This window comes from Cibotium barometz, chromosome 41 (assembly GCF_041138505.1).
Source record: "Cibotium barometz isolate CiBa-2024 chromosome 41, ASM4113850v1, whole genome shotgun sequence".
NCBI lineage: Eukaryota > Viridiplantae > Streptophyta > Polypodiopsida > Cyatheales > Cibotiaceae > Cibotium > Cibotium barometz.
The window spans coordinates 690,642-717,928 of record NC_141086.1 but is presented as its reverse complement, the minus strand read 5'-3'; the positions used below and the strand labels follow the sequence as shown (position 1 = coordinate 717,928).

Genomic DNA, 27,287 nt, shown 5'->3' with positions numbered 1-27,287 from the left:
CTTGTAGTAGCCTTATGCTATGGGTTTATCTTCTTTGGTGGTTTTCATTGAGAACAAGGTGTTGATTTGTATGGTAGGCCAGATATGATTGTGATTCAATTTTTTCCCTTTTTCGAGAGGTAAAGCCTTAGAATATACAATGTTTCTTATTGTTCCTTGCTCCTTTGATGATTTAGTAGGAAACAATGTTAATGATTTACGAAGATCCTTTATGATGAGGTTGTGGTCCATAATTATGTTTAGTTTAGCTTGGCATTCTTCATAACAGTTGTGTGCTTTTAGATAAATCATCCTCCTTAGCCTCAAGTCTTCTTCATTTAGCATTTGAACATTTGGAATCTACATAGTATTCTCATATACATGTGTTATTAGTAATCCTTGAGTAGGTTCTAGTCTTGATATCTTTTTCTAGAGTAGGTGTTTCTTCCATTTCTTCTTGCATATCCTCTGAATTCTCAAATTCAATACTAAAGTCGAATTTCATTTCTCCTTTTGAGAGAAAATTGTCAATTTATGCTCAATGTGGCTAACCGTCCATGTATTTTGCATTTATTTTTCACCTAGGATCCAGTCATGATCCAAAGGATCAAAAGAATACACAACAAACAATGAGAACAAAGAGGTACAATAAAATCATTCAGAGTTTGAAGAATGCACCACAAATGAAGATCTTCTACCTTTGATTTCATCAAATGAAATCAATGAGCCAATATGCAATAATGATGTTAATACATCTACCTATTCTTCAAGTATTGGAATAGATCTTTACATTGATAGACTTACACACTATCCAATTTTGAGATTTGCGAACAAGAATATTGCCAAAGGCAGGTGTTTTAGATAGATGGTCAAACATAACCTTCTTTCTTTTTTTCTCATTGTCCACTTTTTTAGCCCTTGGTTTCAAGAATAGGAACACCTCCGTCTCATCAATTCCTCTTGCTCCTAATTAGAGACCATTTGTGCAACCGGAATCTTATTCTAGGAATTGATTGTGGAAAGATAGAGAATTAATTCAATCATAAAAACCATTGCTTGTTAGCTTCAACTAAATCAAAGCAATGGAAAAATTAAACACTTAAACAAAAATACTTAGCTCCAAAAAGACCATATTGGGTGCAATCTTCCCCCCTCTTGTGCGTGGCCTCTCCCCACACAAGAGTATTTCTTTATTAGCTTTTCTTTTCACCAAAATTAGGCCATAGCCCCCAAAATACAAGATGTGCTTTTTAGAGAGCACGGCACTCTTCTTTAACAAAAATAGAGTGTCAAATTGGGACTAGGGTAAAGCCATAGGCTTTAATAAATTCCACAAAAATAAATGTATCTTTCCTAATGTTCAAAATGGAAAAATCATTTAATAAGATTACAAGCTACTATGCTTGCCAAAAATGAAATGTGATGATCCAAGACATTTCTTCCAAAGTAAACTCTTCAATTCCCATAGTCTTCATCACCTGAAAATATAAGCCCAATTAATTATTAAATTAATCCCACAAATATTAAACAGGCACAAATCATCACCAACTCATGACTACCAGGCGTAAGTACCCCAGGAATCACCCTGCCATACAAACCTAACTGAAATAATCATAGGTGGCCTCAAACATACGTCATATACCGTACGTATTAATATTTATAGTGGTGTCACCCACGATATTAACCTAGCCGGCATGACGCAAGAGTAATCTAGGCGTCCCCAAATTACTCAAGAGGGGATAAATAATATTTTTATAGAGGACTTAAAATATATTCTCATGACATCCCTCTTGCTTGAGTTTGCAATTGTCCTCAATTGCGGATTTGCTGGGTTTGAAAAGAATGAAGAATTTCAGGGTAAACTCGGAAAAATTTCTCAGGCATCCATTTAGCATCTTCTTGAGGATGATTCTTAAAAGTCAAAAGATACTTAAAGTATTGATTACCTGTCCTTGTTGTTGTTATCTCTTGGTCAATGATTGCATCAGGAACTAAGACTTCTTCCTCTCCTTCAATAAGAGGTGGTTCCTCATATGTTGGGTGAGTAGGAAGTGTTCCTCGAAAAGGTTTCAAGAGATGGATATGAAAAGAATTGTGGATATTCCAATTAGATGGAAGCTCTAGTCTATAGGCCACATCATTAATCTTTTGAAGGATTTTAAATGGCCCATAATATCTAGGCGCTAGCTTCACTGCAGGGAATTTTTCCACACTCTTTAATCGACGCTTTTCAATTCTCAAGAGTACATAATCACCTTCTTGAAATGAAAAATCTTTGCGCTTCCTATTTGCTTGAGATGTATACTTCTCTTGAGCTCTTTGAATACAATCACGCACTTCACATAGAATGCGATCAAAGTCTCTAACATATTGGTCGGCTGCTTCAATCTTATGAGAGAGTCTAGTAGCCGGAATAGGCAATGCTCTTCCATAGATGATCTCAAATGGTGCTCGACCAGTAGCAGTATGAGGAGTATTATTATAAGCAAATTGGAGTAGGTGTATGTACTTATCCCATGCACTAGGTTGCTGGGAAACATAGGCTCTAAGCATATCTAAGATAGTGCTATTTGTAACTTCGGTTTGTCCATTCGATTCCGGATGGAAAGCCGTAGAAAAATCTAACTTAGTGCCTAAGTTTGAGAAAAGAGCAACCCAAAAGTGACTACAAAATTTAGAATCTCTATCAGAAACTATCACTTTGGGTAGACCATGATGAACAAAAATTTGTTTAACAAATATGTTCGCGGCTTGCTGAGAAGTTAGTGTCTTTTTACATGGAATGAAATAGGCTTGCTTACTAAATCTGTCCACTATTGTCCAAATCATATCATGGTGACTGGAAGTAGTAGGGAAGCCAGTAATAAAGTCCATAGACACTTGTTCCCATGGTCTATCAGGAATAGGTAGAGGCATAAGCAATCCTAAAGCTTTACCTTTGTAGCTTTTGATTGTTTGGCAAATGTTACATTCAGCTACAAACTTAGCTACATCATTCTTCAAATGGGGCCAATAAAATTCTCGAGAAACTACTTGAAGTGTTGCAGAAACTCCTCTATGTCCCACAAATGGTGGTTGGTGCATCTCTTCCAAGACAAGCTGTCTGTAAGGTTGAGTAACACACAATCTCTTCTCAAAGAAAAGATAGCCATCATTATGAGAATAACTTCCTTGAGGTGTCCAATTGTTTTCACGCAATTTGATCCATATTTGAGAAAAATCTGGATCAACTTCATAAGTTTCTTTCATGAGAACAAATGGTTCACTTTCAATTATAGAAATGTTGTTGATATTTGGTCTTCGACTCAAAGCATCGGCAACAACATTTTCTTTTCCAGGTTGATATTGAATCATAGGTTGGAAACTTTGAATGAAAGCTGCCCATTTGATATGTCTATCTGAAATAAGAGGTTGCGTAAGCAAATGCCTAATACTTTGTTGGTCTGTCTTGATAAGAAATTCAGAGCCCATTAGGTAATGCTTCCAAATTTTCAAAGCATGCACTACTGCTGCTAATTCCTTATCATAAGTGCTATAATTTTGCTCTGCAGGCTTAAGCTTTCTACTTTGATATGCAATAGGATGGTTGTCTTGCATAAGAACAGCTCCAAATCCTTTGCCACTAGCATCAGTCACTACTATAAAGAATGGTCTTTGAAAATCAGGTAGTGTAAGAACTGGTGCTTGTGTTAAAGCATTCTTGAGTGTTGCAAAAGATTTATCTTGCTTATCAGTCCAATTGAAATTTGTAGCTTTCTTAAGGAGTTCAGTCAAAGGATTGGCAATACAAGCAAAATTCTTGACGAACTTCCTATAATAACTACATAAGCCAAGAAAAGATCTAAGATCATGTATGTTTCTAGGCGTAGGCCAAGAAGCAATACACTCAATTTTCTTAGGATCTACACGAATTCCTTCGGCCGATACTATATGTCCTAAGTATTCAATCTCCTCTTGAAAGAAAGAACTCTTTTCAGGATTGACATACAATTCATTTTCTCTCAAAAGATTGAACACTTGTTCCAAGTGTTGTTCATGCTCTTGTCGATCCTTGCTAAAAACAAGAATGTCATCAAAGAACACTATAACAAAACTTTGAAACTTAAGGAATATATGATTCATCATACGGCTGAAAGTAGCTGGAGCATTGGTCAAACCAAATGGCATAACCAAAAACTCATAATGACCAGTTTGGGTTCTAAAAGCTGTCTTGAATATGTCAGATTGAGTCATACGGACTTGATGATACCCAGACTTTAGGTCAATCTTGCTAAAGACCTTTGATCCTCTAAGCTTATCAAGAAGATCATCTACCCTAGGAATAGGATATCTGTTCTTGACAGTAATCTTATTCAATGCACGATAGTCTACACACATTCGGTAAGTTCCATTCTTCTTCTTAACAAGAAGTACTGGAGCTCCAAAAGGTGAACTACTAGGTCGAATAAGGCCTCTTTCTAGCAAGTCTTCTATTTGGCTTTGGATTTCTCTTTGCTCTAAATTGTTGACTCTATAGGGAGCTTTACAAGGCGGGGAATTTCCAGGCAATAAGTCAATACTATGATCCTCTGGCCTAGACTTAGGTAATCCTGGAGGCAGATCTTCCATGAAACAGTCACTAAATTTGGAGATAAAAGAATCAAACTTTGGTCTTTTGGATGTGTCCAACTTAGCATCAAGCTGGTTAACCCATACCATATAAGTCTTGTCTCTTTTTCTTAGAGCTCTCTTTGCTTGAGTGTGACTCAACAAAGGACTCATTTCTCCTTTGACTTGACACTGAAGGATAATATTTTCATTGTCCTTCTTTAGAGAAATGCTATGAGTGTCATAGTCTATAATAGGATTGTATTTGTGTCTCCAAGGCATACCCAAAATTATATCTACCCCTTGTAAAGGTGCAACTAAGAAATCCCTCTTTTCTGTTAAAGGTTTGATGCATAAATCCAAATCTTTCACTACTTGCATGCAATTGTACTTTGTTCCTGTAAATGCTGCTTTAACTTTATAGTGCGTAGGTGAAGAATGAAGATTTAATGCTCTAAGTACCTTTTCAGAAATGAAATCATGTGTACTACCATCATCATGCAAAATAAGAACTTCATGTCCATTTATCGTTCCTTTTATTTTAAGCAAAGAATGAACATGAGGTTTACCTTCTTGTTCTGAGTAATCTGGATCGGAATTACCCTCTTGCTCGAATGATTCTTCTTCATTGTCGTCTTCTTCAATCATGTTGACTCGAGCTGCTGCTGCTGGGGTTGAATTCTTGGTACGCTCCGGACAATTCGGTGCTATGTGACCTTCTTTGTGGCACTTGAAACATTTGATAGGAGATGTCTTCGGTTTGCCACCATTGACTTTCTTATTGGTACTCAGGTTGCCTTTAGCCTCGTCCTTGCCTTTGTCATAACCTGGTTTATACATCTTCTTTGAAGCATAAAAAGATTTAGTAAATGGTTTAGAAGAAGTTCCCTCATGTGCTTTATTCTCTTTAGGAAAACCATTTTTACGTTCTGAATTAGTTGCCAAGGATATTGCAGAAGATAGTGAATGAGGTCGAAACATATTCACATCGGCCCTAATGGTAGATCTAAGGCCCGATATGAACTTCCTTTTTTGATCCTTCTCACTAACTCTATCCACAACCTGCACCTGTAATAAAGTATTCCAAAACTTTTCTACATACTGTGACATAGTTTCTTTTTCCAATTGATGCAAAGTATCCCATTGGTGCCTAACTTTGGACTTGAATTGTGAGGGTAAAAAGTGCTTTTTGACCAGCCGTTGAAATCTTTTCCAAGAGTCTGGCTTGTCATGACCTTGCTTTACTACACTCCACCATAAAGCTGCACTGTCTACCATATGATTGACTGCACATTTAATCTTATCTTTCTCTGAAAATCTTTCTCCAGAAAAATAGTCATCTAGTTGACTAAGCCAAGCTAAAATGACTCTAGCATCCTTCTTTCCATCATAGTTTTGAAATGTGAAAGCTTTCCGACTAATCTTGGATTCTTTTTGTGACCTTTGTGCTTGCAATGTAGCATTTACAGCCCTTTGAATAGTGTCATCTTCGTCATCAAAAGATAGCGAAGAGTCACGCTTGCGTTTACGATTTGAGAGCTGTCTCTCCAATTCAATACGCTTCTCTCTTTCTTCTACAATTTGATGTTGTAAAGAAAGGAGTTGCTCTTGAATTGATGGCGAGATAGGCAAATCGGCCATAGTGCTTGTGCAAATGATGTAGATAAATAAAATTTTACTTTATTTGATGTAAATAAATAAAGCAAAATTGAGTACTTATCTTATTTTTCTCCCGCAATTTGATCTTGGTTGAAGCTGAACAAGACGTTGTTCAATGGCTGAATTGAATTCTCGTCGCCTCAAACAAATCCCGAACGATTCTGCGTGATTCGAGAGTCTTGGGCTAGTCGAATTGTTGATGAAATAATTTTTTTTTGCACTTTGAAACCTGCTGAAACAGTCCTGTAAACCTTGCCCAAACTCTGTAATATTTTTCTGAAATTTTCAGAATTTTTCAGAAGCGATTTCGGAATTTTCTAGCCTTTTCTAGGCAATTTCCAAGCTTTTTAAAACCTATAAATCACTTTTCTGCACCCAGAAATTTTCAGAATTGGAAAAACCTTTGAATTTCTCCTCAAATTTGGAAATTGGGAAAAGTAGAGGTTGAAAAAGGAGTGATGTGACTTGCATAGGGATTGGGAAAAGTGAGATTGATTAGAGAGAGATTAGCTTATGGATTTAAGCTTGATTAGGCTTGAAGCTTTTTTTTTAAAAAATCTCCTCTCCACGCCGTTTTGCGCCGGCAGGCTGCCGCCGGGCGCTCCTTGCTCCAAAAAATTATTGAGAGTTTTGAGATGGCTTTTGCATGGATTTTCCTGCTCCGTCCATTATAGGTTTACTCATGCTTGAAGCTTTTTGATTTCTGAGAATTACCCGTGAGGTTTTTGGCTATGAGGATTTCATCCATACGGTCAGATTCTGATTTCACAGAGTATTTGGAAAAACCGCTTTTTGATAAAGAGGGATGGTTTTGCAGGGTGGTGAGTGGGTTTGAGAGTAGATCTAGTTTTGAATCTTTGACCTTTGGGTAAAGACCTGCAAAACACCCTTCTGTCCACTGGATAAATTCCTGCACTTTCTTGATTTTTGAGAAGTTGAAGCCCTTTCCTACCTTCTCCACAAATCTCCTAGCCCAAGCTCTGATACCACTGCAACCGGAATCTTATTCTAGGAATTGATTGTGGAAAGATAGAGAATTAATTCAATCATAAAAACCATTGCTTGTTAGCTTCAACTAAATCAAAGCAATTGAAAAATTAAACACTTAAACAAAAATACTTAGCTCCAAAAAGACCATATTGGGTGCAATCTTCCCCCCTCTTGTGCGTGGCCTCTCCCCACACAAGAGTATTTCTTTATTAGCTTTTCTTTTCACCAAAATTAGGCCATAGCCCCCAAAATACAAGATGTGCTTTTTAGAGAGCACGGCACTCTTCTTTAACAAAAATAGAGTGTCAAATTGGGACTAGGGTAAAGCCATAGGCTTTAATAAATTCCACAAAAATAAATGTATCTTTCCTAATGTTCAAAATGGAAAAATCATTTAATAAGATTACAAGCTACTATGCTTGCCAAAAATGAAATGTGATGATCCAAGACATTTCTTCCAAAGTAAACTCTTCAATTCCCATAGTCTTCATCACCTGAAAATATAAGCCCAATTAATTATTAAATTAATCCCACAAATATTAAACAGGCACAAATCATCACCAACTCATGACTACCAGGCGTAAGTACCCCAGGAATCACCCTGCCATACAAACCTAACTGAAATAATCATAGGTGGCCTCAAACATACGTCATATACCGTACGTATTAATATTTATAGTGGTGTCACCCACGATATTAACCTAGCCGGCATGACGCAAGAGTAATCTAGGCGTCCCCAAATTACTCAAGAGGGGATAAATAATATTTTTATAGAGGACTTAAAATATATTCTCATGACAATTTGTACTTGGATATCAAGTAAAATATGTGGTTTGTACTCATGATCAAGATATTGCAACTATGTTGGTAATGTGCTTTTCCATGTTGTTAAGTCTTAGGTTTTGGGTTTGATTCACGTTAGTACTTTTTGACAATACATCATCAAATACTAACTCAAACACAAGGACAAATAAAAACTACATGGGGAGGAATCCTCAAAACACAAGGACAAATAAAAATTGCATGGGGAGGACTCCTTAAAATAGTCAAAGAAACTCAAGAACTAGGCTCATCCGAAAAGGGAACTACAATCTCAAGACTTTTTTTAAAGACACAAGAAGAGTAGGAAAAACAAAGCTCACTCATGTCAAATGAGTAAGGTGTTTATAGTTTTCCTCCTCAAACAAATTTGTATGTGTTTTAAAAAGTTGTTGGGCTTGTAAGGACTCTTTGGCTTTCTACTGCAGTACATGTTTCTCAACCAATTTGGACGTGGATTTTACTTTATTACGAGGTATGTGTGCCTTTTCTTGGAAGCATGTGGGCATATTCAAGGCACTGCAGCTAACTATCCATTTTGTATACTAACCATGTTGATGGATGCCTGCAGCAGACAGCAACTAGGTGGTTTGGGCAATCAATGAATAAATGCTTAACACTGCATTTATCATACATAGGCTTTGGAAACGCAAGGTTTTCCACATTTGGAGCATTTCGATTTTGACAATCCACAATCTCGTGCAACCCTTGTCAATAGAAGCACTATAGATGTGTTTGGGCCTTATTGATAACCCTCAATGGTGGTTTGGTCTTTTTTTTGGGTATCATCTCAGTACTTGAATTTATTAATGGAGTTGTTTGCATGGTATTTAGGCCTTATTGTTTGTAATTTTCTATGTAATTTCTAACACATTGTTGGGCACTAAGTTGTGTGGTGCATAGATTTGCCATGAGCACAATACAAGAACACAAATTCCAGATAAGGAAATACGGATTTAAATGGATCCGTCTCTACAAATCACATAACTTCTTTGGTTTGCAAAGAGCACGAGTCTTGAGGGATTCGGACAATTGGTTATACCCATGGATCTTATTCTGGGTGGTACCTTTAAGCATGCTTCCACTTTCATAGCTGCAAACAAGCAAAGAAAAGCATAAACAGACCGGAACGAGCATCATGACAGCCTCCTTTTAGCACCTACCAGCAAGTGAGAAAAAGATAACGAGACAGAGAAGTGACTATAAAGTGAATTGGGCCACGTCAACACTGGACTTCAAGAGAGAGAAGGGAAGGTGAAAAACAAACGTACACAGAAGAGTGAGGTGCCATCTTGGTGGCCTTAATCTTTGTGAGGTCAACTTGCTACTTGAGAATGGAAAACTTGGTAGCGAGCCTAGTGGTGGCCTCCTTGACCTCAACCTCCCTCCAATTCTTATAGATCTAGGTCTATGGCTCTAGCTTGAACGTCTACTGCTGGGTCCTTACTGACTGCTCCTTCACACACACACTGCACGGCAAAACACTAGCAACAAATAGTAGAGGGGCACAAGGTGGAGGAAAAGAAATGAGCAACACAATTTTGACCACAAAAAAACAAAAAAAAATCAAAGATAAGGATAAAATTTAAACCATTATAAAAGCGACCAATATGAGCACGTGAGAGTGTGTGAAAATGAAGAGCAAATTCTTTATAAAAATCTCACAACCAAATGAGCAGGTGAGCGCATGTGTGTGTAAACAAAGCAAGAGTACATTTATATCAAATCCAAGTGTCAAGCATTTTTCTGTAAAGATGTTTTGAGTCCGTGTACATATGGGATGCATGGTGTGCAATAAAACTTTGCCCTGAATGCCCTGGCAAGTGTACAGACGGAATGGCTTTGGAGTGATTTAGTGCATGCCATTTTCTTCGGAACAGCTGCTGGAGACTTGGTGTTTTATATTTGTATGAGTTTTTTAGCCGTCAAGAAGGTGTCTGGGATGTGTGTAAATAAGAGGTGGATGAGCATGTGGATATCAATAATGGGTTTTGATGAGCCTCTGGTGGAAATAAATGTAGACATGCTGGTTTATGTGGAGAGAGCTCAATTCAGACTGTAATTATTGAAATTTACAAGGGATGCCAGCAAAATATGAATTGCTTTTATGCTTAAGTTTTGAGAATCTTTCAGGTTTGGAATGGCCGTCTTAATAATGATGAGGCCGAGGATTTGAAGCGGTGGGCAGCTCTCATTTAGATTTGGAAAGTTGTGGATCGTCGTGTGAGAGGAGGAGCCTTATTATTGCTAGTGTGGCCATCATTTTAGAGCTTTAAAAGAAATAATAATAAATATGCCATACACATGGCCAATAGTTTTAATGGCCACGTGGGAGTTTTTAGGGGGCGCCAGCTTGATATCTAGAAGGAAGGCGACGGCGTGAAGGAGGTGTGTGGAAGGTGCCAACAGACAGAGAAAGGAGGGAGCCTGGCACAGAAGCGGTGTGTGGCGCTGCAGAGGATCGCAAAAGAAGGGGGGCCTCGTCATTCTAAAGGGGGAGAGAGGTGAGAGAGCAGCCGTGTGTGAAGCTGCTGGCGACAGAGGTGTTGTTGCAGAGGAGCTCTCTGGGGGCGTAGGTGTGCACACACAGGTGACCGTGCATAAACGGCAGCTGCTGGGCGAAGGAGAAGGCAAGCACAACAAGTTAACAAGCAGAGGCAGCAAGGTCGGCGTGGACATGCAGGTCGGGCTGGCGTCGATATTGAGAGGAACTGCCTTGCGGTGGTAAGCTTGAGCGTTGGCAGCTAGTGAGTGAAGGTAACACTAAGACTAGTAGCCCCCTTGTTGGCGCAGGCCTACGGTTGATGATAGCAGAGCTGCAGAGTGGACTGGGGATAGCAAAGAGAGGAGGTCGTGCTGGGAAAAGAAAGCTGGCAGACTGGCGCAAGAGGTGCCTGTAGTGGCTGGTAGGCCTGGGGAACAGTGGACTGCCTTACTGAAGTGAGAGGGAGCCAGAGCAAAGGAGCCGCCTTGTGAGCCTGGTGAAGATTGCTGCAAAGGCCAGCGTTGGTGAAGCTCGTGTGTGGGAGAGCTGGTGACAGAGAGTGGATACTCTCCCTCGGGCGCTGCAGACATAAAAGGAGAGGCCGACTTGTGTGTGTGTTCTGAGGCTTGCAAGAGAAAGGCAGAGCCAAAGGTTGGCGAGTGAGGACAGCAGGTCAAGGGTTTGAAGCTGATAAGTGTGGGACAGTTGCGTGGAAAGGAGACCGGGTCCAGAGAAGGTCGCACTCGAGTGGCTCTACTAACAAAGCGAGCAAAGCTGCTGACTTTCTACTGGGAGGTGGCTGCCTTGTTTCGAGACTTCTGGTGTGAGACCAAGAGAAGCTGTGGGCAGTGTGTGGGTGAGTTGTTTTGCAGTGAGTGTGAGATAAAAGGAGAGTGTGAGGGAGAGTGGGTTGAAGTTTGTCAATTAATAAATTCATGGTGATGGATCACCTCTTGTAAATGGATAATAGGGTTTGTGTTGATGATATGTGAGTGGCTTAGCCTTGCTGACAGATATAAGGCTTTTATAAATAGATATGTGAGCTGTTGAATTGCCTTTCTCTGGATATCTCTGGGTAGAGAGTGAGAGAGTGATTTTCTTTCCAGCTAGAGAAGCTGGTGGTGCCCCTTATGCTTGTGAGTGTTCTGAAGGTGGTGAGTCGGTGAGCTATAGTGGCCTTCTTGTGTTCTTGAGCTGCCTCACATCTTTCTGGTGCCCCCACTGAGGATTGCTCTGTTATTTCCTTCAGTTTATCAGGGTGTGTGCCCTAGAAGTTGAGAGTTCAGGGAAGGTGTTTTCTTGGGATCTGAGGTGAAGTTTAGGGGTGAAAATGATGTCTTATCCAGAGTTTTATGGTAGCCCTAATGAGGATGTGGTAGACTTCTTGGAAAGGATGGAGGTTGCATGCATAAGCAACCATATTAATGAGTCGGTACAGGTGTTGCAGCTACTGAGCATCTGTTTGAAAGGGGATGCAAGGACCTTGTACAGGGCTTATGAGGAGTCATTGAGGGTTGCTGTTGCACATCTTGATATGACTGAAAATGGATTAAAGACAGCACTTACCAACAGGTTCAGGAAGGTAGAAGACCCCGACAAGGTTTGGCATGAGGTGCAAGCTCTGACACAAGGTGAGTTTGAATCATTAGATGATTATATGAAAAAATTTTCTTTGTTATGGGAGACTCTATGCAAGGCTTTAGGGGAAGACCAGGTACCCCCTGACATGATGAAGAAAAACAAGTTTGTAGCCGGGCTTAAGAGGAGTATTCGCTGGAAAGTGGAATTGAAGAAGCCCAGGTCTTTTGAGGATGCGGTAGAAATTGCTAAGTCAAAAGATTGGAAGCTGCAACGAATGAATCAGCTGGGGATGATTCCAGTTGTAGCACAGCCGGAGATTCGTAGAGTGGAGGCTACACCCATGAATGCAGTGATTGAGAGGATGAAGCCCACTGAAGCCCAAGCTATGCAGATGGTGCCTCAAGCTAGTCAAGGAGTACCTATGGTTCCTGCAGGTTCTGATGAAGGATTGCGGCAGGATATGAAACAGATGGTTGATCTTATGAAGAATTTGAGCTTAAATTTAATGGGAAGTACAGGTGGTGGACGTGGTAGAGGCCGGGGCAACAATCATGAGGGGGGAGATGGACAAGCAGGGTATGGACGTGGTCGCGGTAGGGGCCGTCGTTTCATCCCTACATGCTGGAACTGTGGTGGGCTTGGTCATCTGAGTACAGATTGTGATAAGCCTCAGCGTATGGGTGGTGATATGTACCCACTACCTTCACAGTTACCTGATAGGTCAAATGATTATGGTATTGATATCAGGGATCAAGCAGGCCCCAGTGGAATCACTGCTGAGGAGGAGAAGGGGAAGGCAAAGGTCATGAATGTTGTTACTCTGGAGAATGTTCAGGTGAGAGAAGAAGGGGATGTGATGCCTCTTGGCAAGCACACAACAGGAAAAGGTCATGAATGTTGTTACTCTGGAGAATGTTCAGGTGAGAGAAGAAGGGGATGTGATGCCTGTTGGCAAGCACACAACGGATGAAAGAGAAGGAAAAGGGGTGGCTGGACCTAGCCGTAAGAAGGGGAAGCAGCAGGAAGGAGAAGATGTGAAAGCTAAAAGGAAACGGAAGCCTCGTAGAAGGTTCCAGGTGTCAGACTTCCCACTGGGGGATGGGCAAACCAGCTATGACTTGAAATTTGATTTGGTGAACAGGAAGGCAAACATCACCTTTGGGCAGTTGGTAGAGATGGTGCCAAAATTAAGAAGACAATGGAAGAGACTGGTGAATCCAATGGAAAAGGATTCAGAGAAGAGGTCAGTCAAAGTACTATCTTTAGAAGAGCTTCCAGATATTTGTCCTATTGTGGAGGTGTGGAGTAAAGGTAGGAGCCTTGGTCAGGCCTATATAGATGGAGGAGCTCAAATCTGTGTGATTACCCAATCATGTGTGGAGCAGTCAGGCTTGAGGGTGTCTGGGGTTTCTGGGTTTCGAATCAGGATGGCTAATTATCAAAAGGTAAAATGTCTTGGTATGATAAAGGAATTGGAAATTGAAGCTTTTAATGTCAAAGCTACTGTAGATTTTCATGTGATGCCTGCGGGTCTTGGTGCTTTTCCAATCATTCTTGGATGACCCTGGTTGCGAGTGGTGGGTGCAGTACAGGACTGGAGGTATGGGACCATTTCTTTGCATAATAAGCAAGGTAATAAAAAATCCTTTGAGATGCATAGTAGGAGATCTTTAAATGATGTGTGGGAGAGGCCACAAGATTCAAGTGAAGAGGAAACTACCACCAGTACTTCTGAATCAGAGATGGATTCATCGACCACTGCTTCGAGTGGAGAAGGGGCAGATGTGGCTTTTCTTATATCAGAGCAACAAAGTAATGAAGATAAAGAAGTGCATGAAGTGGGTGCTGAGGGAGAAGATAATATGGGGTCGTATGAAGTGATCGAGGAATTACTGCAACCAAAGATAGAAGTGAAGAAGAAGCAGGAGCTAATTGAAGGAATGCTGAGTCCGGATCTCTCGAGTGGAGAAAAGGTTAGATATGTTAATATGCTGTCTCATTTTCAAAAATTGTTCATCACTTCTTATAGAGAGATTCGAGCATTTAAAGGGCCAGATTTGAGGATTGAATTGAAAGAAGGTGTAAAAACAGTTAGGCAGAAGCTTCGCAGGATGGGACGAGAACAAATGCAGGCCCTGAGAGAGGAAGTTCATAAGTTATTGAGTGCAGGTTTCATTACACCAGTGGATACAGCTGAGTGGGTAAGTCCTACGGTGGTGAGTCCAAAGAAGGATGGCAGGTGGCGTATATGTGTGGATTTCAAGCCTTTGAATGCTGCTACGAAGAAGGATTCTTACCCCCTACCTTTTTTGGATGAGATCTTGGATACTGTAGCTGGTTATGAAAGGTATAGTGTTTGTGATGGGTATTCAGGTTATTTCCAGTTAAAGATTGCAGAAGAAGACCAGCGCAAGACGACTTTCATTACACCGTGGGGATGTTTCTGCTATAAAGTTCTTCCTTTTGGATTGATGCATGGACCAGCCTACTATCAAAGAAGGGCAAATTGGGTATTATCTCCTTTTTTGAACAAGTTTGTCAAAGATTTTGTTGATGATTTTTGTATATACAGCTCCAGGCAAGAGCATTGTGATAAGCTGGCTACAGTTTTTCAGTGTTATGATGAGTGTGGTGGTCAATTAAATCCAAAAAAGTGTTTTTTAGCTCAACCGAGGGTGAAGCTCTTGGGCCATGTTATTTCAGAGAATGGTATTGATCCAGATCCTAATAAAGTCAAGTCTCTCCTTCTTCTTCCTACACCAAAGAATACAAGGCAACTGGCTACCTTTGTGCAAAAGGTGAAGTATATGGCTCGTTTCATCTCTTTATCTTCACAGTTGTTATATCCTTTGCAGCAAGCAGCAAAGCAGGATCCTTTTGCATTGGACGGAGGAGTGTGAGGTAGTCTTCCAAAAAGTGAAAGAGGTGTTGGGAGCTATTCCTAGGCGCCTAACTGGGAACAGGTATTTTATGTCAATCCTTCAGTAGGTGAAGATGCTATTGGAGCCATGTTGTTACAGAAGGGGAAAGAATCACATTATATGCAACCAATCTACTGTGCTAGCAGAGTAAAACTTGCCAGAGAAAGGTTGCTATCAGAGGTGGAACTTGTTATGGTTAGTGTACTATATGCATGTAGGCGGTTCCGCCATTACTTACTGCCTCGCCCCTTTGTGTTTTTGACAAGCTACACTTTTTTGCCTCAGTTGATAAATGGCACAAATTTATCTAAAGCTATGATGAAGTGGGTGATTGAGTTGCAGGAATTTACTTTCTCATTCTTGGTGGAAGAGAGTACCAGGGCTACCTTAGCTGATCTACTGACATATAAGGAGAGTCCTCTTCTTATAAAGGAGGAGATCATCAAGAAGCCAGTTGAGGATGCGGCTGAGTTGGTGAATGTACACTTATTATATTTTGATGGTTCTTACAGGAAAAGCCATGATGCAGCCTCAGGAGGTTTGGTACTGTATGATCCACAGGGTTGCCTTGTTTTTAAAAAGGGTGTTAAAGTGGATGCACATAGCAACAATGAAGCGGAGTATCTGACTCTGGAAGTTGGATTGCAAATATGTTTGAAGCATGGTGTACACAGGATTCGCATTCGAGGAGATGCATTGCTTGTGGTAAAACAGGTATTGGGAGTTTGGAAGTCAAAGAATATGTTACTCAAGGAAATGTGTTTCAAGATTAAGGGTCTGCTGAAGGAATTTGAAGCTTGGAGTCTAAAGCATGTGGATCGAGGCCATAATGAGGAGGCTCATGAAGCAGCCCAGGGAATGATTGGTGAAGTTTTTGTTCTTAAAGCTCATGCATCATTTTATTGTGGCAGGGAGAATTTACAGGATGTTGAGGAGTTTTTGTTAACAGGGATGATTCCCAATGGTATTGACAGATCAAAAAAATATGGTTTCATCAGGAAAGCGGCAAGGTATGTGATGATTGGTGATGCTTTGTATTTGAAGGGAATTGATTTGATAATGCGACGGGTACCTTGGAAGGAAGAAATCTACAAAATTCTTAAGGAAAACCATGAAGGAGCATGTGGTGGACATTTTGCCTCGAAGATTACTTTGCATAAGGTATTGCAGGAAGGTTATGTATGGCCAAGTGTACATAAGGATGTTAATCATTGGTGCAGGTCATGCAAACAATGCCAAGCTCACAGTAGACGGATATTAAAGCCTGAGATGAGGAAGACAATTCTTGCTTATGATGTTTTTGAAAAATGGGGAATTGATGCTGTGGGACCATTGCCTATTACCAGCCGAGGGAAGTGCTACATCTTGACTGCAGTTGATTACCTTTCTAGATGGGCGGAAGCAAAGGCAGTGAAACAAATTACTGCTAAGGAGGTGGCAAAGTTTGTATATCAGGATATCTGCTGTAAGTTTGGTGTGCCATTGGAATTGCTTTCTGATCAGGGTCCAGGTTTCAGAGCAGAGCTTATGGACTATTTGTGTACAAAGATGAAGATCAGTCGCAGCTTTACCACACCTTACTATCCACAGTGTAATGGCCTGAATGAGCGTTTCAATGGTGAATTGATCAAGATTTTATCCAAGGTGACAGAGCAACAAGGCAAGAATTGGGATCTGGAGTTGCCTGCTGCCTTGTGGGCATACAGGACAGCAATTAAGACTGGTACAGGTTTCACTCCATTTCATCTTGTTTATGGAAAAGAAGCCTTATTGCCTATTGAGGTGGAGATACCAGCTGTTAAAATGTTAGAAAAGCTTTTGGAAGAACCTAAAGAAGCCCTTAAAGAGCGGCTGTTATATTTACAAGAAGCACAGCTGAACAGGGATAATGCTTTGAAGCATTATGAAGATATGCAGGCAAGGACGCTGGAGAAGTTCAACAAGAAGATTAAAAGCAAAGGACTTATGAAGGATGATCTGGTATTACGCTATAATAGCAGGCTGGATAATGCCTTTCATAAGAAGTTTCAAATTAAGTGGGAAGGACCTTTCTTGGTAATGCAAGGATTTGCAAATGGCACCTATCAATTGGCAGATTTAGATGGGACTTTACATGCTTCCAGGGTAAATGGATACATGCTGAAGAAGTATTATGCACGTTTGATGGTGATTGTGCAGGATGCAGTGTCTGAAGATGTGATTCCAAATGAAGGGCAATTTTTGGATATGGATTTAGGTCTTGAAATGCTTTTTACTGCTGATCATGAATGATTCAGCAGGCTGGGGGTTGGGCAAAGTATGTCAGGCATTTTTCTGTAAAGATGTTTTGAGTCCGTGTACATATGGGATGCATGGTGTGCAATAAAACTTTGCCCTGAATGCCCTGGCAAGTGTACAGACGGAATGGCTTTGGAGTGATTTAGTGCATGCCATTTTCTTCGGAACAGCTGCTGGAGACTTGGTGTTTTATATTTGTATGAGTTTTTTAGCCGTCAAGAAGGTGTCTGGGATGTGTGTAAATAAGAGGTGGATGAGCATGTGGATATCAATAATGGGTTTTGATGAGCCTCTGGTGGAAATAAATGTAGACATGCTGGTTTATGTGGAGAGAGCTCAATTCAGACTGTAATTATTGAAATTTACAAGGGATGCCAGCAAAATATGAATTGCTTTTATGCTTAAGTTTTGAGAATCTTTCAGGTTTGGAATGGCCGTCTTAATAATGATGAGGCCGAGGATTTGAAGCGGTGGGCAGCTCTCATTTGGATTTGGAAAGTTGTGGATCGTCGTGTGAGAGGAGGAGCCTTATTATTGCTAGTGTGGCCATCATTTTAGAGCTTTAAAAGAAATAATAATAAATATGCCATACACATGGCCAATAGTTTTAATGGCCACGTGGGAGTTTTTAGGGGGCGCCAGCTTGATATCTAGAAGGAAGGCGACGGTGATGGCACGGAAGCGGTAGAGCTGTCTACGCCCTTATAGCATGCCACACTTCCACACACGCATGCAAACACACCAGAACACCAGACCAAAGAGCATGAACAAGACTCATATTTCAGAAAAGACCTTGACCTTTACAGGATCGGATATCCCAGATATCCCAGACACCAACTACACCAAGCACCCGCTCGCAATCAACCTGCTCCAGCTCCTGGTCGCTCCAAAATCCCTTTGCTCCTCACTTCTCTGCAGTCGACCTCTGCACTCTCTGCTCTGCACCTCAGTTGAGGTCCTCTCTGCTACACCAGCTCACTGCCAGGCCTCAAGGCAAAACCCAAATCCAGCCACTGCTCTCAACCTCACTAGCCAGTCTTCTCTTTTCTTCACGGCGATCGTCCACTATTTGCGAGCCTTCCTGGGCATCCAGTAAACACACTAGAACTACCTCTCTAGAATTTCCTGCCAGCACTTCGTCTCGCACGAGCCTACAGCTGCTCCCACTGCAGCTATCACCAGCCCTTCTCAAACCACAAGCTGTCAACTTGCAAGAGCACCTCTCCCGTGCTTCCTTCTTAGATCTCTCACCAACAGTTGTGCACCAACAACTGCGCTTCAGCCTTGTTTTGGCGGCTCTTCTCGCACCTGCACTCTGACTTGATCACCCTCGCTGCTGCTGCACTGCAACCACAACACACCCGGGGCCTCCTGCCCGTCGGCTCCCAGCCGTATCCACTCACTCAGCTACGCCTTCCTGCACTTATGGCTGCACAGCTGGCCACCCAAACACAAGGGCTCCACACCTCTGCGTTCCAACGAGACCCCCGTCCACTACTTCATCACCCGGCCTCCTCAGCCCACACACTCAACACACAGCGGTGGCCTCCTGCCCCCCGTCTCTGTGTCCACTTCTCTCCCCGCTGCTCCTCTGCAGCCCTCCACTCTGCAACACGGCTTCCAGCCGTCTCCCTCTTTCTCTGCAGCTACGCCGACTGCTCCTCTGCAGCCCTCCAACGAGACCCAGAGAGTTCCCTAACTCTCTACTCGTCTCCCCTGCGCAGCAACAACCCCCGTGAGGTCCTCCCTCCTCAAACGAGACCCCCCACCTCTTCCTCACTGCTGCGCTGGCCAGCTTCGAGAAGCAAGCTGGTGGCAACTTAATCCTCCACGCCACCTTCTGGAATGCGCACGTTGGCAGCAGCGTTGGCATTCAAAACAAATAGCCAAGTGGCCTCCCCATATAAATATCATTTTTTTATTTTCTTAAAACTTCAATGATGGCCACCCTCATCTCATTCACACCAATAAGCCCATGGCACATAGCCCCTTCATATTTATTTGCCCATCATGCCATATCTTCAACACAAACCGACTAGTGCCCACTCATCCTTTGGACGCGCACACACTTCATGACGACCAAGCGGCTGATACCATCGCCAGCATAACACGCTCCGGACGAGCTTGCTTCCAGAATTTCAACATTGTCTCTGCATATTCACTTCCATCAAAGCCAGAAGCCTGACTGCCGCATCCTCGATGCCCACACCAAGTCAATGGGTGCTCCCACGACTTCACCACAACACGAACAACACTCATGTACACATGTGACCTTTACAGGATCGGATATCCCAGATATCCCAGACACCAACTACACCAAGCACCCGCTCGCAATCAACCTGCTCCAGCTCCTGGTCGCTCCAAAATCCCTTCGCTCCTCGCTTCTCTGCAGTCGACCTCTGCACTCTCTGCTCTGCACCTCAGCTGAGGTCCTCTCTGCTACACCAGCTCACTGCCAGGCCTCAAGGCAAAACCCAAATCCAGCCACTTCTCTCAACCTCACTAGCCAGTCTTCTCTTTTCTTCACGGCGATCGTCCACTATTTGCGAGCCTTCCTGGGCATCCAGTAAACACACTAGAACTGCCTCTCTAGAATTTCCTGCCAGCACTTCATCTCGCACGAGCCTACAGCTGCTCCCACTGCAGCTATCACCAGCCCTTCTCAAACCACAAGCTGTCAACTTGCAAGAGCACCTCTCCCGTGCTTCCTTCTTAGATCTCTCACCAACAGTTGTGCACCAACAACTGCGCTTCAGCCTTGTTTTGGCGGCTCTTCTCGCACCTGCACTCTGACTTGATCACCCTCGCTGCTGCTGCACTGCAACCACAACACACCCGGGGCCTCCTGCCCGTCGGCTCCCAGCCGTATCCACTCACTCAGCTGCGCCTTCCTGCACTTATGGCTGCACAGCTGGCCACCCAAACACAAGGGCTCCACACCTCTGCGTTCCAACGAGACCCCCGTCCACTACTTCATCACCCGGCCTCCTCAGCCCACACACTCAACACACAGCGGTGGCCTCCTGCCCCCCGTCTCTGTGTCCACTTCTCTCCCCGCTGCTCCTCTGCAGCCCTCCACTCTGCAACACGGCTTCCAGCCGTCTCCCTCTTTCTCTGCAGCTACGCCGACTGCTCCTCTGCAGCCCTCCAACGAGACCCAGAGAGTTCCCTAACTCTCTACTCGTCTCCCTTGCGCAGCAACAACCCCCGTGAGGTCCTCCCTCCTCAAACGAGACCCCCCACCTCTTCCTCACTGCTGCGCTGGCCAGCTTCGAGAAGCAAGCTGGCGGCAACTTAATCCTCCACGCCACCTTCTGGAATGCGCATGTTGGCAGCAGCGTTGGCATTCAAAACAAATAGCCAAGTGGCCTCCCCATATAAATATCATTTTTTTATTTTCTTAAAACTTCAATGATGGCCACCCTCATCTCATTCACACCAATAAGCCCATGGCACATAGCCCCTTCATATTTATTTGCCCATCATGCCATATCTTCAACACAAACCGACTAGTGCCCACTCATCCTTTGGACGCGCACACACTTCATGACGACCAAGCGGCTGATACCATCGCCAGCATAACACGCTCCGGACGAGCTTGCTTCCAGAATTTCAACATTGTCTCTGCATATTCACTTCCATCAAAGCCAGAAGCCTGACTGCCGCATCCTCGATGCCCACACCAAGTCAATGGGTGTTCCCACGACTTCACCACAACACGAACAACACTCATGTACACATGTACAAGTTGAGGTTGAGGTTCCCACAAAACATCACACAACGGCGTGAAGGAGGTGTGTGGAAGGTGCCAACAGACAGAGAAAGGAGGGAGCCTGGCACAGAAGCGGTGTGTGGCGCTGCAGAGGATCGCAAAAGAAGGGGGGCCTCGTCATTCTAAAGGGGGAGAGAGGTGAGAGAGCAGCCGTGTGTGAAGCTGCTGGCGACAGAGGTGTTGTTGCAGAGGAGCTCTCTGGGGGCGTAGGTGTGCACACACAGGTGACCGTGCATAAACGGCGGCAGCTGCTGGGCGAAGGAGAAGGCAAGCACAACAAGTTAACAAGCAGAGGCAGCAAGGTCAGCGTGGACATGCAGGTCGGGCTGGCGTCGATATTGAGAGGAACTGCCTTGCGGTGGTAAGCTTGAGCGTTGGCAGCTAGTGAGTGAAGGTAACACTAAGACTAGTAGCCCCCTTGTTGGCGCAGGCCTACGGTTGATGATAGCAGAGCTGCAGAGTGGACTGGGGATAGCAAAGAGAGGAGGTCCTGCTGGGAAAAGAAAGCTGGCAGACTGGCGCAAGAGGTGCCTGTAGTGGCTGGTAGGCCTGGGGAACAGTGGACTGCCTTGCTGAAGTGAGAGGGAGCCAAAGCAGAGGAGCCGCCTTGTGAGCTTGGTGAAGATTGCTGCAGAGGCCAGCGTTGGTGAAGCTCGTATGTGGGAGAGCTGGTGACAGAGAGTGGATACTCTCCCTCGGGCGCTGCAGACATAAAAGGAGAGGCCGACTTGTGTGTGTGTTCTGAGGCTGGCAAGAGAAAGGCAGAGCCAGAGGTTGGCGAGTGAAGACAGCAGGTCAAGGGTTTGAAGCTGATAAGTGTGGGACAGTTGCGTGGAAAGGAGACCGGGTCCAGAGAAGGTCGCACTCGAGTGGCTCTACTGACAAAGCGAGCAAAGCTGCTGACTTTCTACTGGGAGGTGGCTGCCTTGTTTCGAGACTTCTGGTGTGAGACCAAGAGAAGCTGTGGGCAGTGTGTGGGTGAGTTGTTTTGCTGTGAGTGTGAGATAAAAGGAGAGTGTGAGGGAGAGTGGGTTGAAGTTTGTCAATTAATAAATTTATGGTGATGGATCACCTCTTGTAAATGGATAATAGGGGTTGTGTTGATGATATGTGAGTGGCTTAGCCTTGCTGACAGATATAAGGCTTTTATAAATAGATATGTGAGCTGTTGAATTGCCTTTCTCTGGATATCTCTGGGTAGAGAGTGAGAGAGTGATTTTCTTTCCAACTAGAGAAGCTGGTGGTGCCCCTTATGCTTGTGAGTGTTCTGAAGGTGGTGAGTCGGCGAGCTATAGTGGCCTTCTTGTGTTCTTGAGCTGCCTCACACCAAGCATACGTAAAGCACAAGTGCATGAGATGATCTCATTCCAAAGAACAACAAGGCCCTGCCCAATTCCAATCTCTCACTCTTTGTTTCAACATTAGGGTATTTCTCATCCCCTTGGAAGTAGTATGCACATCACTTTTCTTATTGGTTTGATATTTTGAACTTTGAGGATTGGATCCTCATAACTAGATTCAATTGAAGCGGTTTTCACTAACTAAATCAAAGCCATTCTAAATGCTCACTTGGTGATCTCCATTCCCAATCTTCTTAACTTTTCTTCTTTGGCCATGCTTCCTAACTGGCTTATCCGCTTGTTGATCAGCTTGGAATCAACGAGTGATAATATTCACTATAACAAGATGAGGGATTAACAATGCTTTTTATTGAAGTTTTAGTGGTGTTTTAAGTTTCATCGTTATAAGCACCGCTCAACGGTATTTATAAACATTGCTATAAGCACTGCTAGGTGTGGCGTTGAAAAAAAAATACTCTAAATAAAATCCACAAAAACATCTAGTAAAAATTGATCACATAAATTTGTCAAACACAAATATTTTTATAATAAAGAACAAAAAACTCAACAAAACTTTCTATGCAAATATTTTTGGGTGCTGCCCGTAGGAAGAAGGAAGCTTCATGATTGCTGAGCCCCGTGCATAAAACTTTTCTAAACTTTCAAGAGATCCATAATCTTTCCTCCAGCTCTTGTAGCTTTTTCCGCTGCCCGTAGGAAGAAGGAAGCTTCGTGATCGCTGAGCCCCTTGCATCAAAAATTTCTAGGCTTTCAAGAGACCCAAAATCTTCCGGTAGCTCCTCCAGCTTAGAGCACTGACCCATGTTAAGCTTCCGTAGCTTTTTCAGCTGCCCGAAGGAAGAAGGAAGCTTCGTGATTGCTGAGCCACTTGCATCAAACTCTTTTAGGCTTTCAAGAGACCCAAAATCTTCCGGTAGCTTCTCCAGCTTAGAGCACCGACCCATGTTAAGCACCCGTAGCTTTTTCAGCTGCCCGAAGGAAGAAGGAAGCTCCGTGATTGCTGAGCCCCATGCAGTAAACTTTTCTAGGCTTTCAAGAGACCCAAAATCTTCCGGATGCTTCTGCAGCTCAGAGCACACACCCATGTAAAGCTCCCGTAGCTTTTTCAGCTGCCTGAGGGAAGAAGGAAGCTCCGTGATTGCTGAGCCCCATGCAGTAAACTTTTCCAGGCTTTCAAGAGACCCAAAATCTTCCGGTAGCTCCTCTAGCTCAGAGCAGTCATCCATGTCAAGCATCCGTAGCTTTTTCAGCTGCCCGAAGGAAGAAGGAAGCTCTGTGATTGCTGAGCCCCATGCAGTAAACTTTTCTAGGCTTTCAAGAGACCCAAAATCTTCCGGTAGCTCCTCCAGTTTAGAGCACTCATCCATGTTAAGCTCCCGTAGATTTTTCAGCTGCCCGAAGGAAGAAGGAAGCTTCATGATTGCTGAGCCCCTTGCATAAAACACTTCTAGGCTTTCAAGAGACCCAAAATCTTCTGGAAGCTTCTGCACCAATCCATGTCAAGCCTCTTTAGATTTTTCAGCTGGCCAAAGGAAGAAGGAAGTTTCATCTGTAAAGTACATGAATCAAAGTTCAGAACATGTAAACTTTTAGAAGACCAAAGTCTTCTAACAGCTGCAAGTATTGTCAAATTTTCAGCTGCTCAAGGAAAGATGGGAGCTTCATCATCACTATGCAATCAGGGATTTTTTAAATTGAATTCTCTCTTGTAAAGTTAAAGTTCACTTTTTAAAGTCAGATCTCATGAAATTACAAACGTTTGCAGATCAACTCGAACATTAAAAAATAATAACAATGACTATATACCTCAAAGTACATAGTGCACAAGAATTCCAGCACAGTAAGAAACTCCATGCCTAATAATTCTTTAGAAGGAGCACATCTCAACCACCTTATTTCCAATGCTTTTAGCCCCTCATCATCACCCTCCAGATATGTTCCATGTAGAAAAAGCAATCGTAAAGATCGCATTTGGGAAAGCAAACTCGCATTCAAGTTTTTCTGGGAAGTGGCAAGCCCACGGATTTGATCAAGACCCTGCAACCACAAACCAAACCATCATTGCATGGATCGTGTTTTATCGCTCATGTACGGTAGTACTAGCATTGGAGGAGCATAATGCAGATGCTTGGTACAGATCTACATTCACTAATGTAGTTCCCATCAACTGCATAACCGAGGCACCCGTTAAATATATGGATATTGCACAAACATTGTAAGATCTAGTGTAGAGCAACTGAAATGGAAATACTGGGAGAGCCACCCACCCTCCACACCAGAAACAAGCTTCAAAACAACAAGTGCAAGTGCAAAGATGGAAAAAAGGAAAAGCGACCAATCAAAGAGTAAAAAGTTAAGGATGAACAGTATAACAAGTTGCTTTCTGGACACTCACAACAGCCAATTTGAATCTTGGTAGTCTTTCGTTTTTGTGTTGCCTTTGCTTCCTACGGCATTGTTTGCAAACATAAATGTGTGCTGAAAACAGAGAAGTAAATAGAGAAGTGGATAACGCACCTGGTTACTTCGCAGCACTTGCGTCAAAATGGTATCATCCCACACCCTACTCCACTTGCCTGACTGTTTGACAATGCCTCTCCCCAAATCCCTCAAGTGATCGTGCATTGTCAAGCACCCATTTTTGTCCACCTTCACTAGACAGAGATCTACCAAGCTCTCTAGACCACTTATCGAACCCTCTACCAAATCATCGCTTTCCCAAAAGTATTCGGCACTCTGCCTGTCTTCAGCAATCAAGAAGCAAGCCACATCTAGAAACATTTCCTGCTCATGCTTACTAAGAGCCTCATAGCTAACCTTCAAACAAGTCTCTATCAGTTCGTACGAAGCAGCGCTTCTACTTAAAATCTTGATTGCTTCTTCCCAGAATCTCTTTTCCTTCCTCACCCCAAGATGCCTACCAAGCACCTCCAGCGAAAGGGGAAGACCAGCACATGCTTCGCTTACTTCCAGCATGAAAGGGCGAACATCGTCTCCTTCAGGGAGCTCCTCCATGTCCAGAAATGCTTTGATCCCACGGCTTTTCAGGAAATAGTAAAGTGTATTTGCGAATCCACGCTTCATGCGAATCCCACGATGGCAGATAAACACCGCATGGGTGCTGATAGACGGATGCAAAGGCAGATGAGCAAGAGCTGGGGGCGGAGTAGCTTCTCTGCTCAGGCGGGGCCGCTTGTTCATTCCTGCCCCGAGATCGTCCCTGACAAGAGACTGCCTGAACATCTCTCTCTCTCTCTCTCTCTCTCTCTCCCCACTACGTTTGAATTATAAGCTCAATATAAAATTATAACTATAATTGAAAAGATAGATAGTTCAAGTAATGTAACCTTGTAAAGTCTTTGTGTATTAAAGACCAATTGAAGGAGCATGCATCTCTCTCTCTCTCTCTCTCTCTCTCTCTCTCTCTCTCTCTCTCTCTCTCTCTTGCACACACAAACATCTCTCTTAATACTATTTAATACTATTTAATGCAAGCATCTCTCTCTCTCTCTCTCTCTCTTAATACTATTTAATGCAAGCATCTCTCTCTCTCTCTCTCTCTCTCTCTCTCTCTCTCTCTCTCTCTCTCTTGCACACACAAACAAACAATCATACTTACATTAATATACATAAATTTATTTTTGTGTCTTTTTATTCTTTGATCTCTTTGCACATTATTTAACAGTTATCTTAATGCCCACCTTCTGATATTTTTGGCTTCAAAATTGCATTATAAATGCATATTTATATAAGAGCATCCTTGCTTTGTAACGGCCTCAAGTCTGTAGGCTTGGGGACCCCTTTGATATTGTATATCCTCTTTATGCTCCTTTTAGGAGTTTTTCTCATTAATTCTAATCTTTGCCCCCTTTTTTTAAAAAAGTTTATTCTTTCAACACATGTACACTAAGTTGACGGTCCTTTATAGGAAACATTGATTGATTAAAATAATACCAAGCTCTAATTACATCACAATGAAGTAGGATCCTTGTTATTAAGGTAATACACATTAATTAAGTCGAGACTCAATAGTTAGCGTAAGCTCTAACCATAGGATATGGCGAAATACCTCTTTAACTATCGCGTGCTCTGTTGATCCTCACATCCATCCATCAGTGGGGCTAGATAAACGATACCTACATTCTCCTCGATTGCCTTGATATGGATGGTTGCTACCATATTAGCCTTTGGCATGTGGTAACCTTTGCTTTTTTATAACTCCAACGCCCAGCTGCCCGAATCGATCACTATAAGAAGCAAAGCCCCAATTGATGGCATCTGCATATGGACTCCTCAAATCTCCAATGAACTACAGCAATCCATTCATCATGATGTTAAGATGCACGCTAATCACGATATTCATTCGTAGCTCGCTGAAGCTCCCGCCTCCACCCTGCATTGTGCGCCCGCCTGCACGCCCCCCCTCTCTCTGTCGCCTGTTCGCCTCCCACCTCTCCGCCTGTTCGCCTCTTCTCCCCCCGCCTGCCTTCGCTCCCCTCTGCTCGCTGTTGCGCCCCCCCCTCCTGCCTCGCTGCTTCGCCTCCCCCCTCCTCGCCATTCGTCCCCCGCCTCTTCGTATATTCGCCCCCAACCCCCCCTTCGCCTGTTCGCCCCCCCTCCCCTTTGTCGCCTGTTCGCCCCCCTCCTTTCCGCCTGTTCGCGCCCGCCCCCCCCCTTCAGCAGCGCCCCGCCTCCCCTCCCTTTCGCTTTGTTGCCGCCCCCCCCAGGGCTTCTCCTTCGTTTTCCCCCTCTCCCTCCTCTTTCGTGTTGTTCACCCCCACCAAGGGGTTTTGTTTTTCTTCATTTTCATCCGGTCTTCCGCCTCTTTGGGTGCAGCCCGAGATTCTTGCAGGTTT

At 43.3% G+C, this 27,287-nt stretch overlaps 3 protein-coding genes across 3 annotated transcripts; all 3 read right to left on the bottom strand.

Annotated features, from left to right (window-relative positions):
- Nucleotides 1–1,122: 1,122 nt before the first annotated feature.
- Nucleotides 1,123–5,594, bottom strand: LOC147614583 (uncharacterized). The gene is made up of 2 exons (XM_086779705.1): nt 5,136–5,594; nt 1,123–1,457 (listed from the first exon to the last, which is right to left on the bottom strand). The coding sequence occupies exons 1-2, from the start codon at nt 5,545–5,547 to the stop codon at nt 1,435–1,437; spliced, it is 435 nt and encodes a 144-aa protein (XP_086635831.1). The 5' UTR covers nt 5,548–5,594; the 3' UTR covers nt 1,123–1,434.
- A 17,184-nt stretch (nt 5,595–22,778) lies between these two features.
- LOC147614582 (uncharacterized) lies at nt 22,779–23,849 on the bottom strand. Its single transcript, XM_086779850.1, has one exon. The coding sequence runs from the start codon at nt 23,847–23,849 to the stop codon at nt 23,073–23,075; it is 777 nt and encodes a 258-aa protein (XP_086635976.1). The 3' UTR covers nt 22,779–23,072.
- Nucleotides 23,850–23,865: 16 nt separating this feature from the next.
- Nucleotides 23,866–25,698, bottom strand: LOC147614581 (disease resistance protein L6-like). The gene is made up of 3 exons (XM_086779703.1): nt 24,949–25,698; nt 24,238–24,468; nt 23,866–23,980 (listed from the first exon to the last, which is right to left on the bottom strand). Exons 1-3 carry the CDS (start codon nt 25,672–25,674, stop codon nt 23,879–23,881), a joined length of 1,059 nt encoding a protein of 352 aa, XP_086635829.1. The 5' UTR covers nt 25,675–25,698; the 3' UTR covers nt 23,866–23,878.
- Nucleotides 25,699–27,287: the final 1,589 nt, after the last annotated feature.

What these genes read in the sequence shown, in the direction of transcription:
- LOC147614583 (XM_086779705.1), bottom strand. Translation starts at nt 5,547, where the DNA reads ATGTTTCGACCTCATTCACTATCTTCTGCAATATCCTTGGCAACTAAT. An exon ending in AGATTACTCAGAACAAGAAG is followed by an intron (nt 1,458 to 5,135) that starts GTAAACCTCATG and finishes TTATATTTTCAG; the next exon opens with GTGATGAAGACTATGGGAAT.
- LOC147614582 (XM_086779850.1), bottom strand. Translation starts at nt 23,849, where the DNA reads ATGAAGCTTCCTTCTTCCTTCGGGCAGCTGAAAAATCTACGGGAGCTT.
- LOC147614581 (XM_086779703.1), bottom strand. Translation starts at nt 25,674, where the DNA reads ATGTTCAGGCAGTCTCTTGTCAGGGACGATCTCGGGGCAGGAATGAAC. An exon ending in AAGTGCTGCGAAGTAACCAG is followed by an intron (nt 24,469 to 24,948) that starts GTGCGTTATCCA and finishes TTGTGGTTGCAG; the next exon opens with GGTCTTGATCAAATCCGTGG. An exon ending in TGTGCACTATGTACTTTGAG is followed by an intron (nt 23,981 to 24,237) that starts GTATATAGTCAT and finishes TGTACTTTACAG; the next exon opens with ATGAAACTTCCTTCTTCCTT.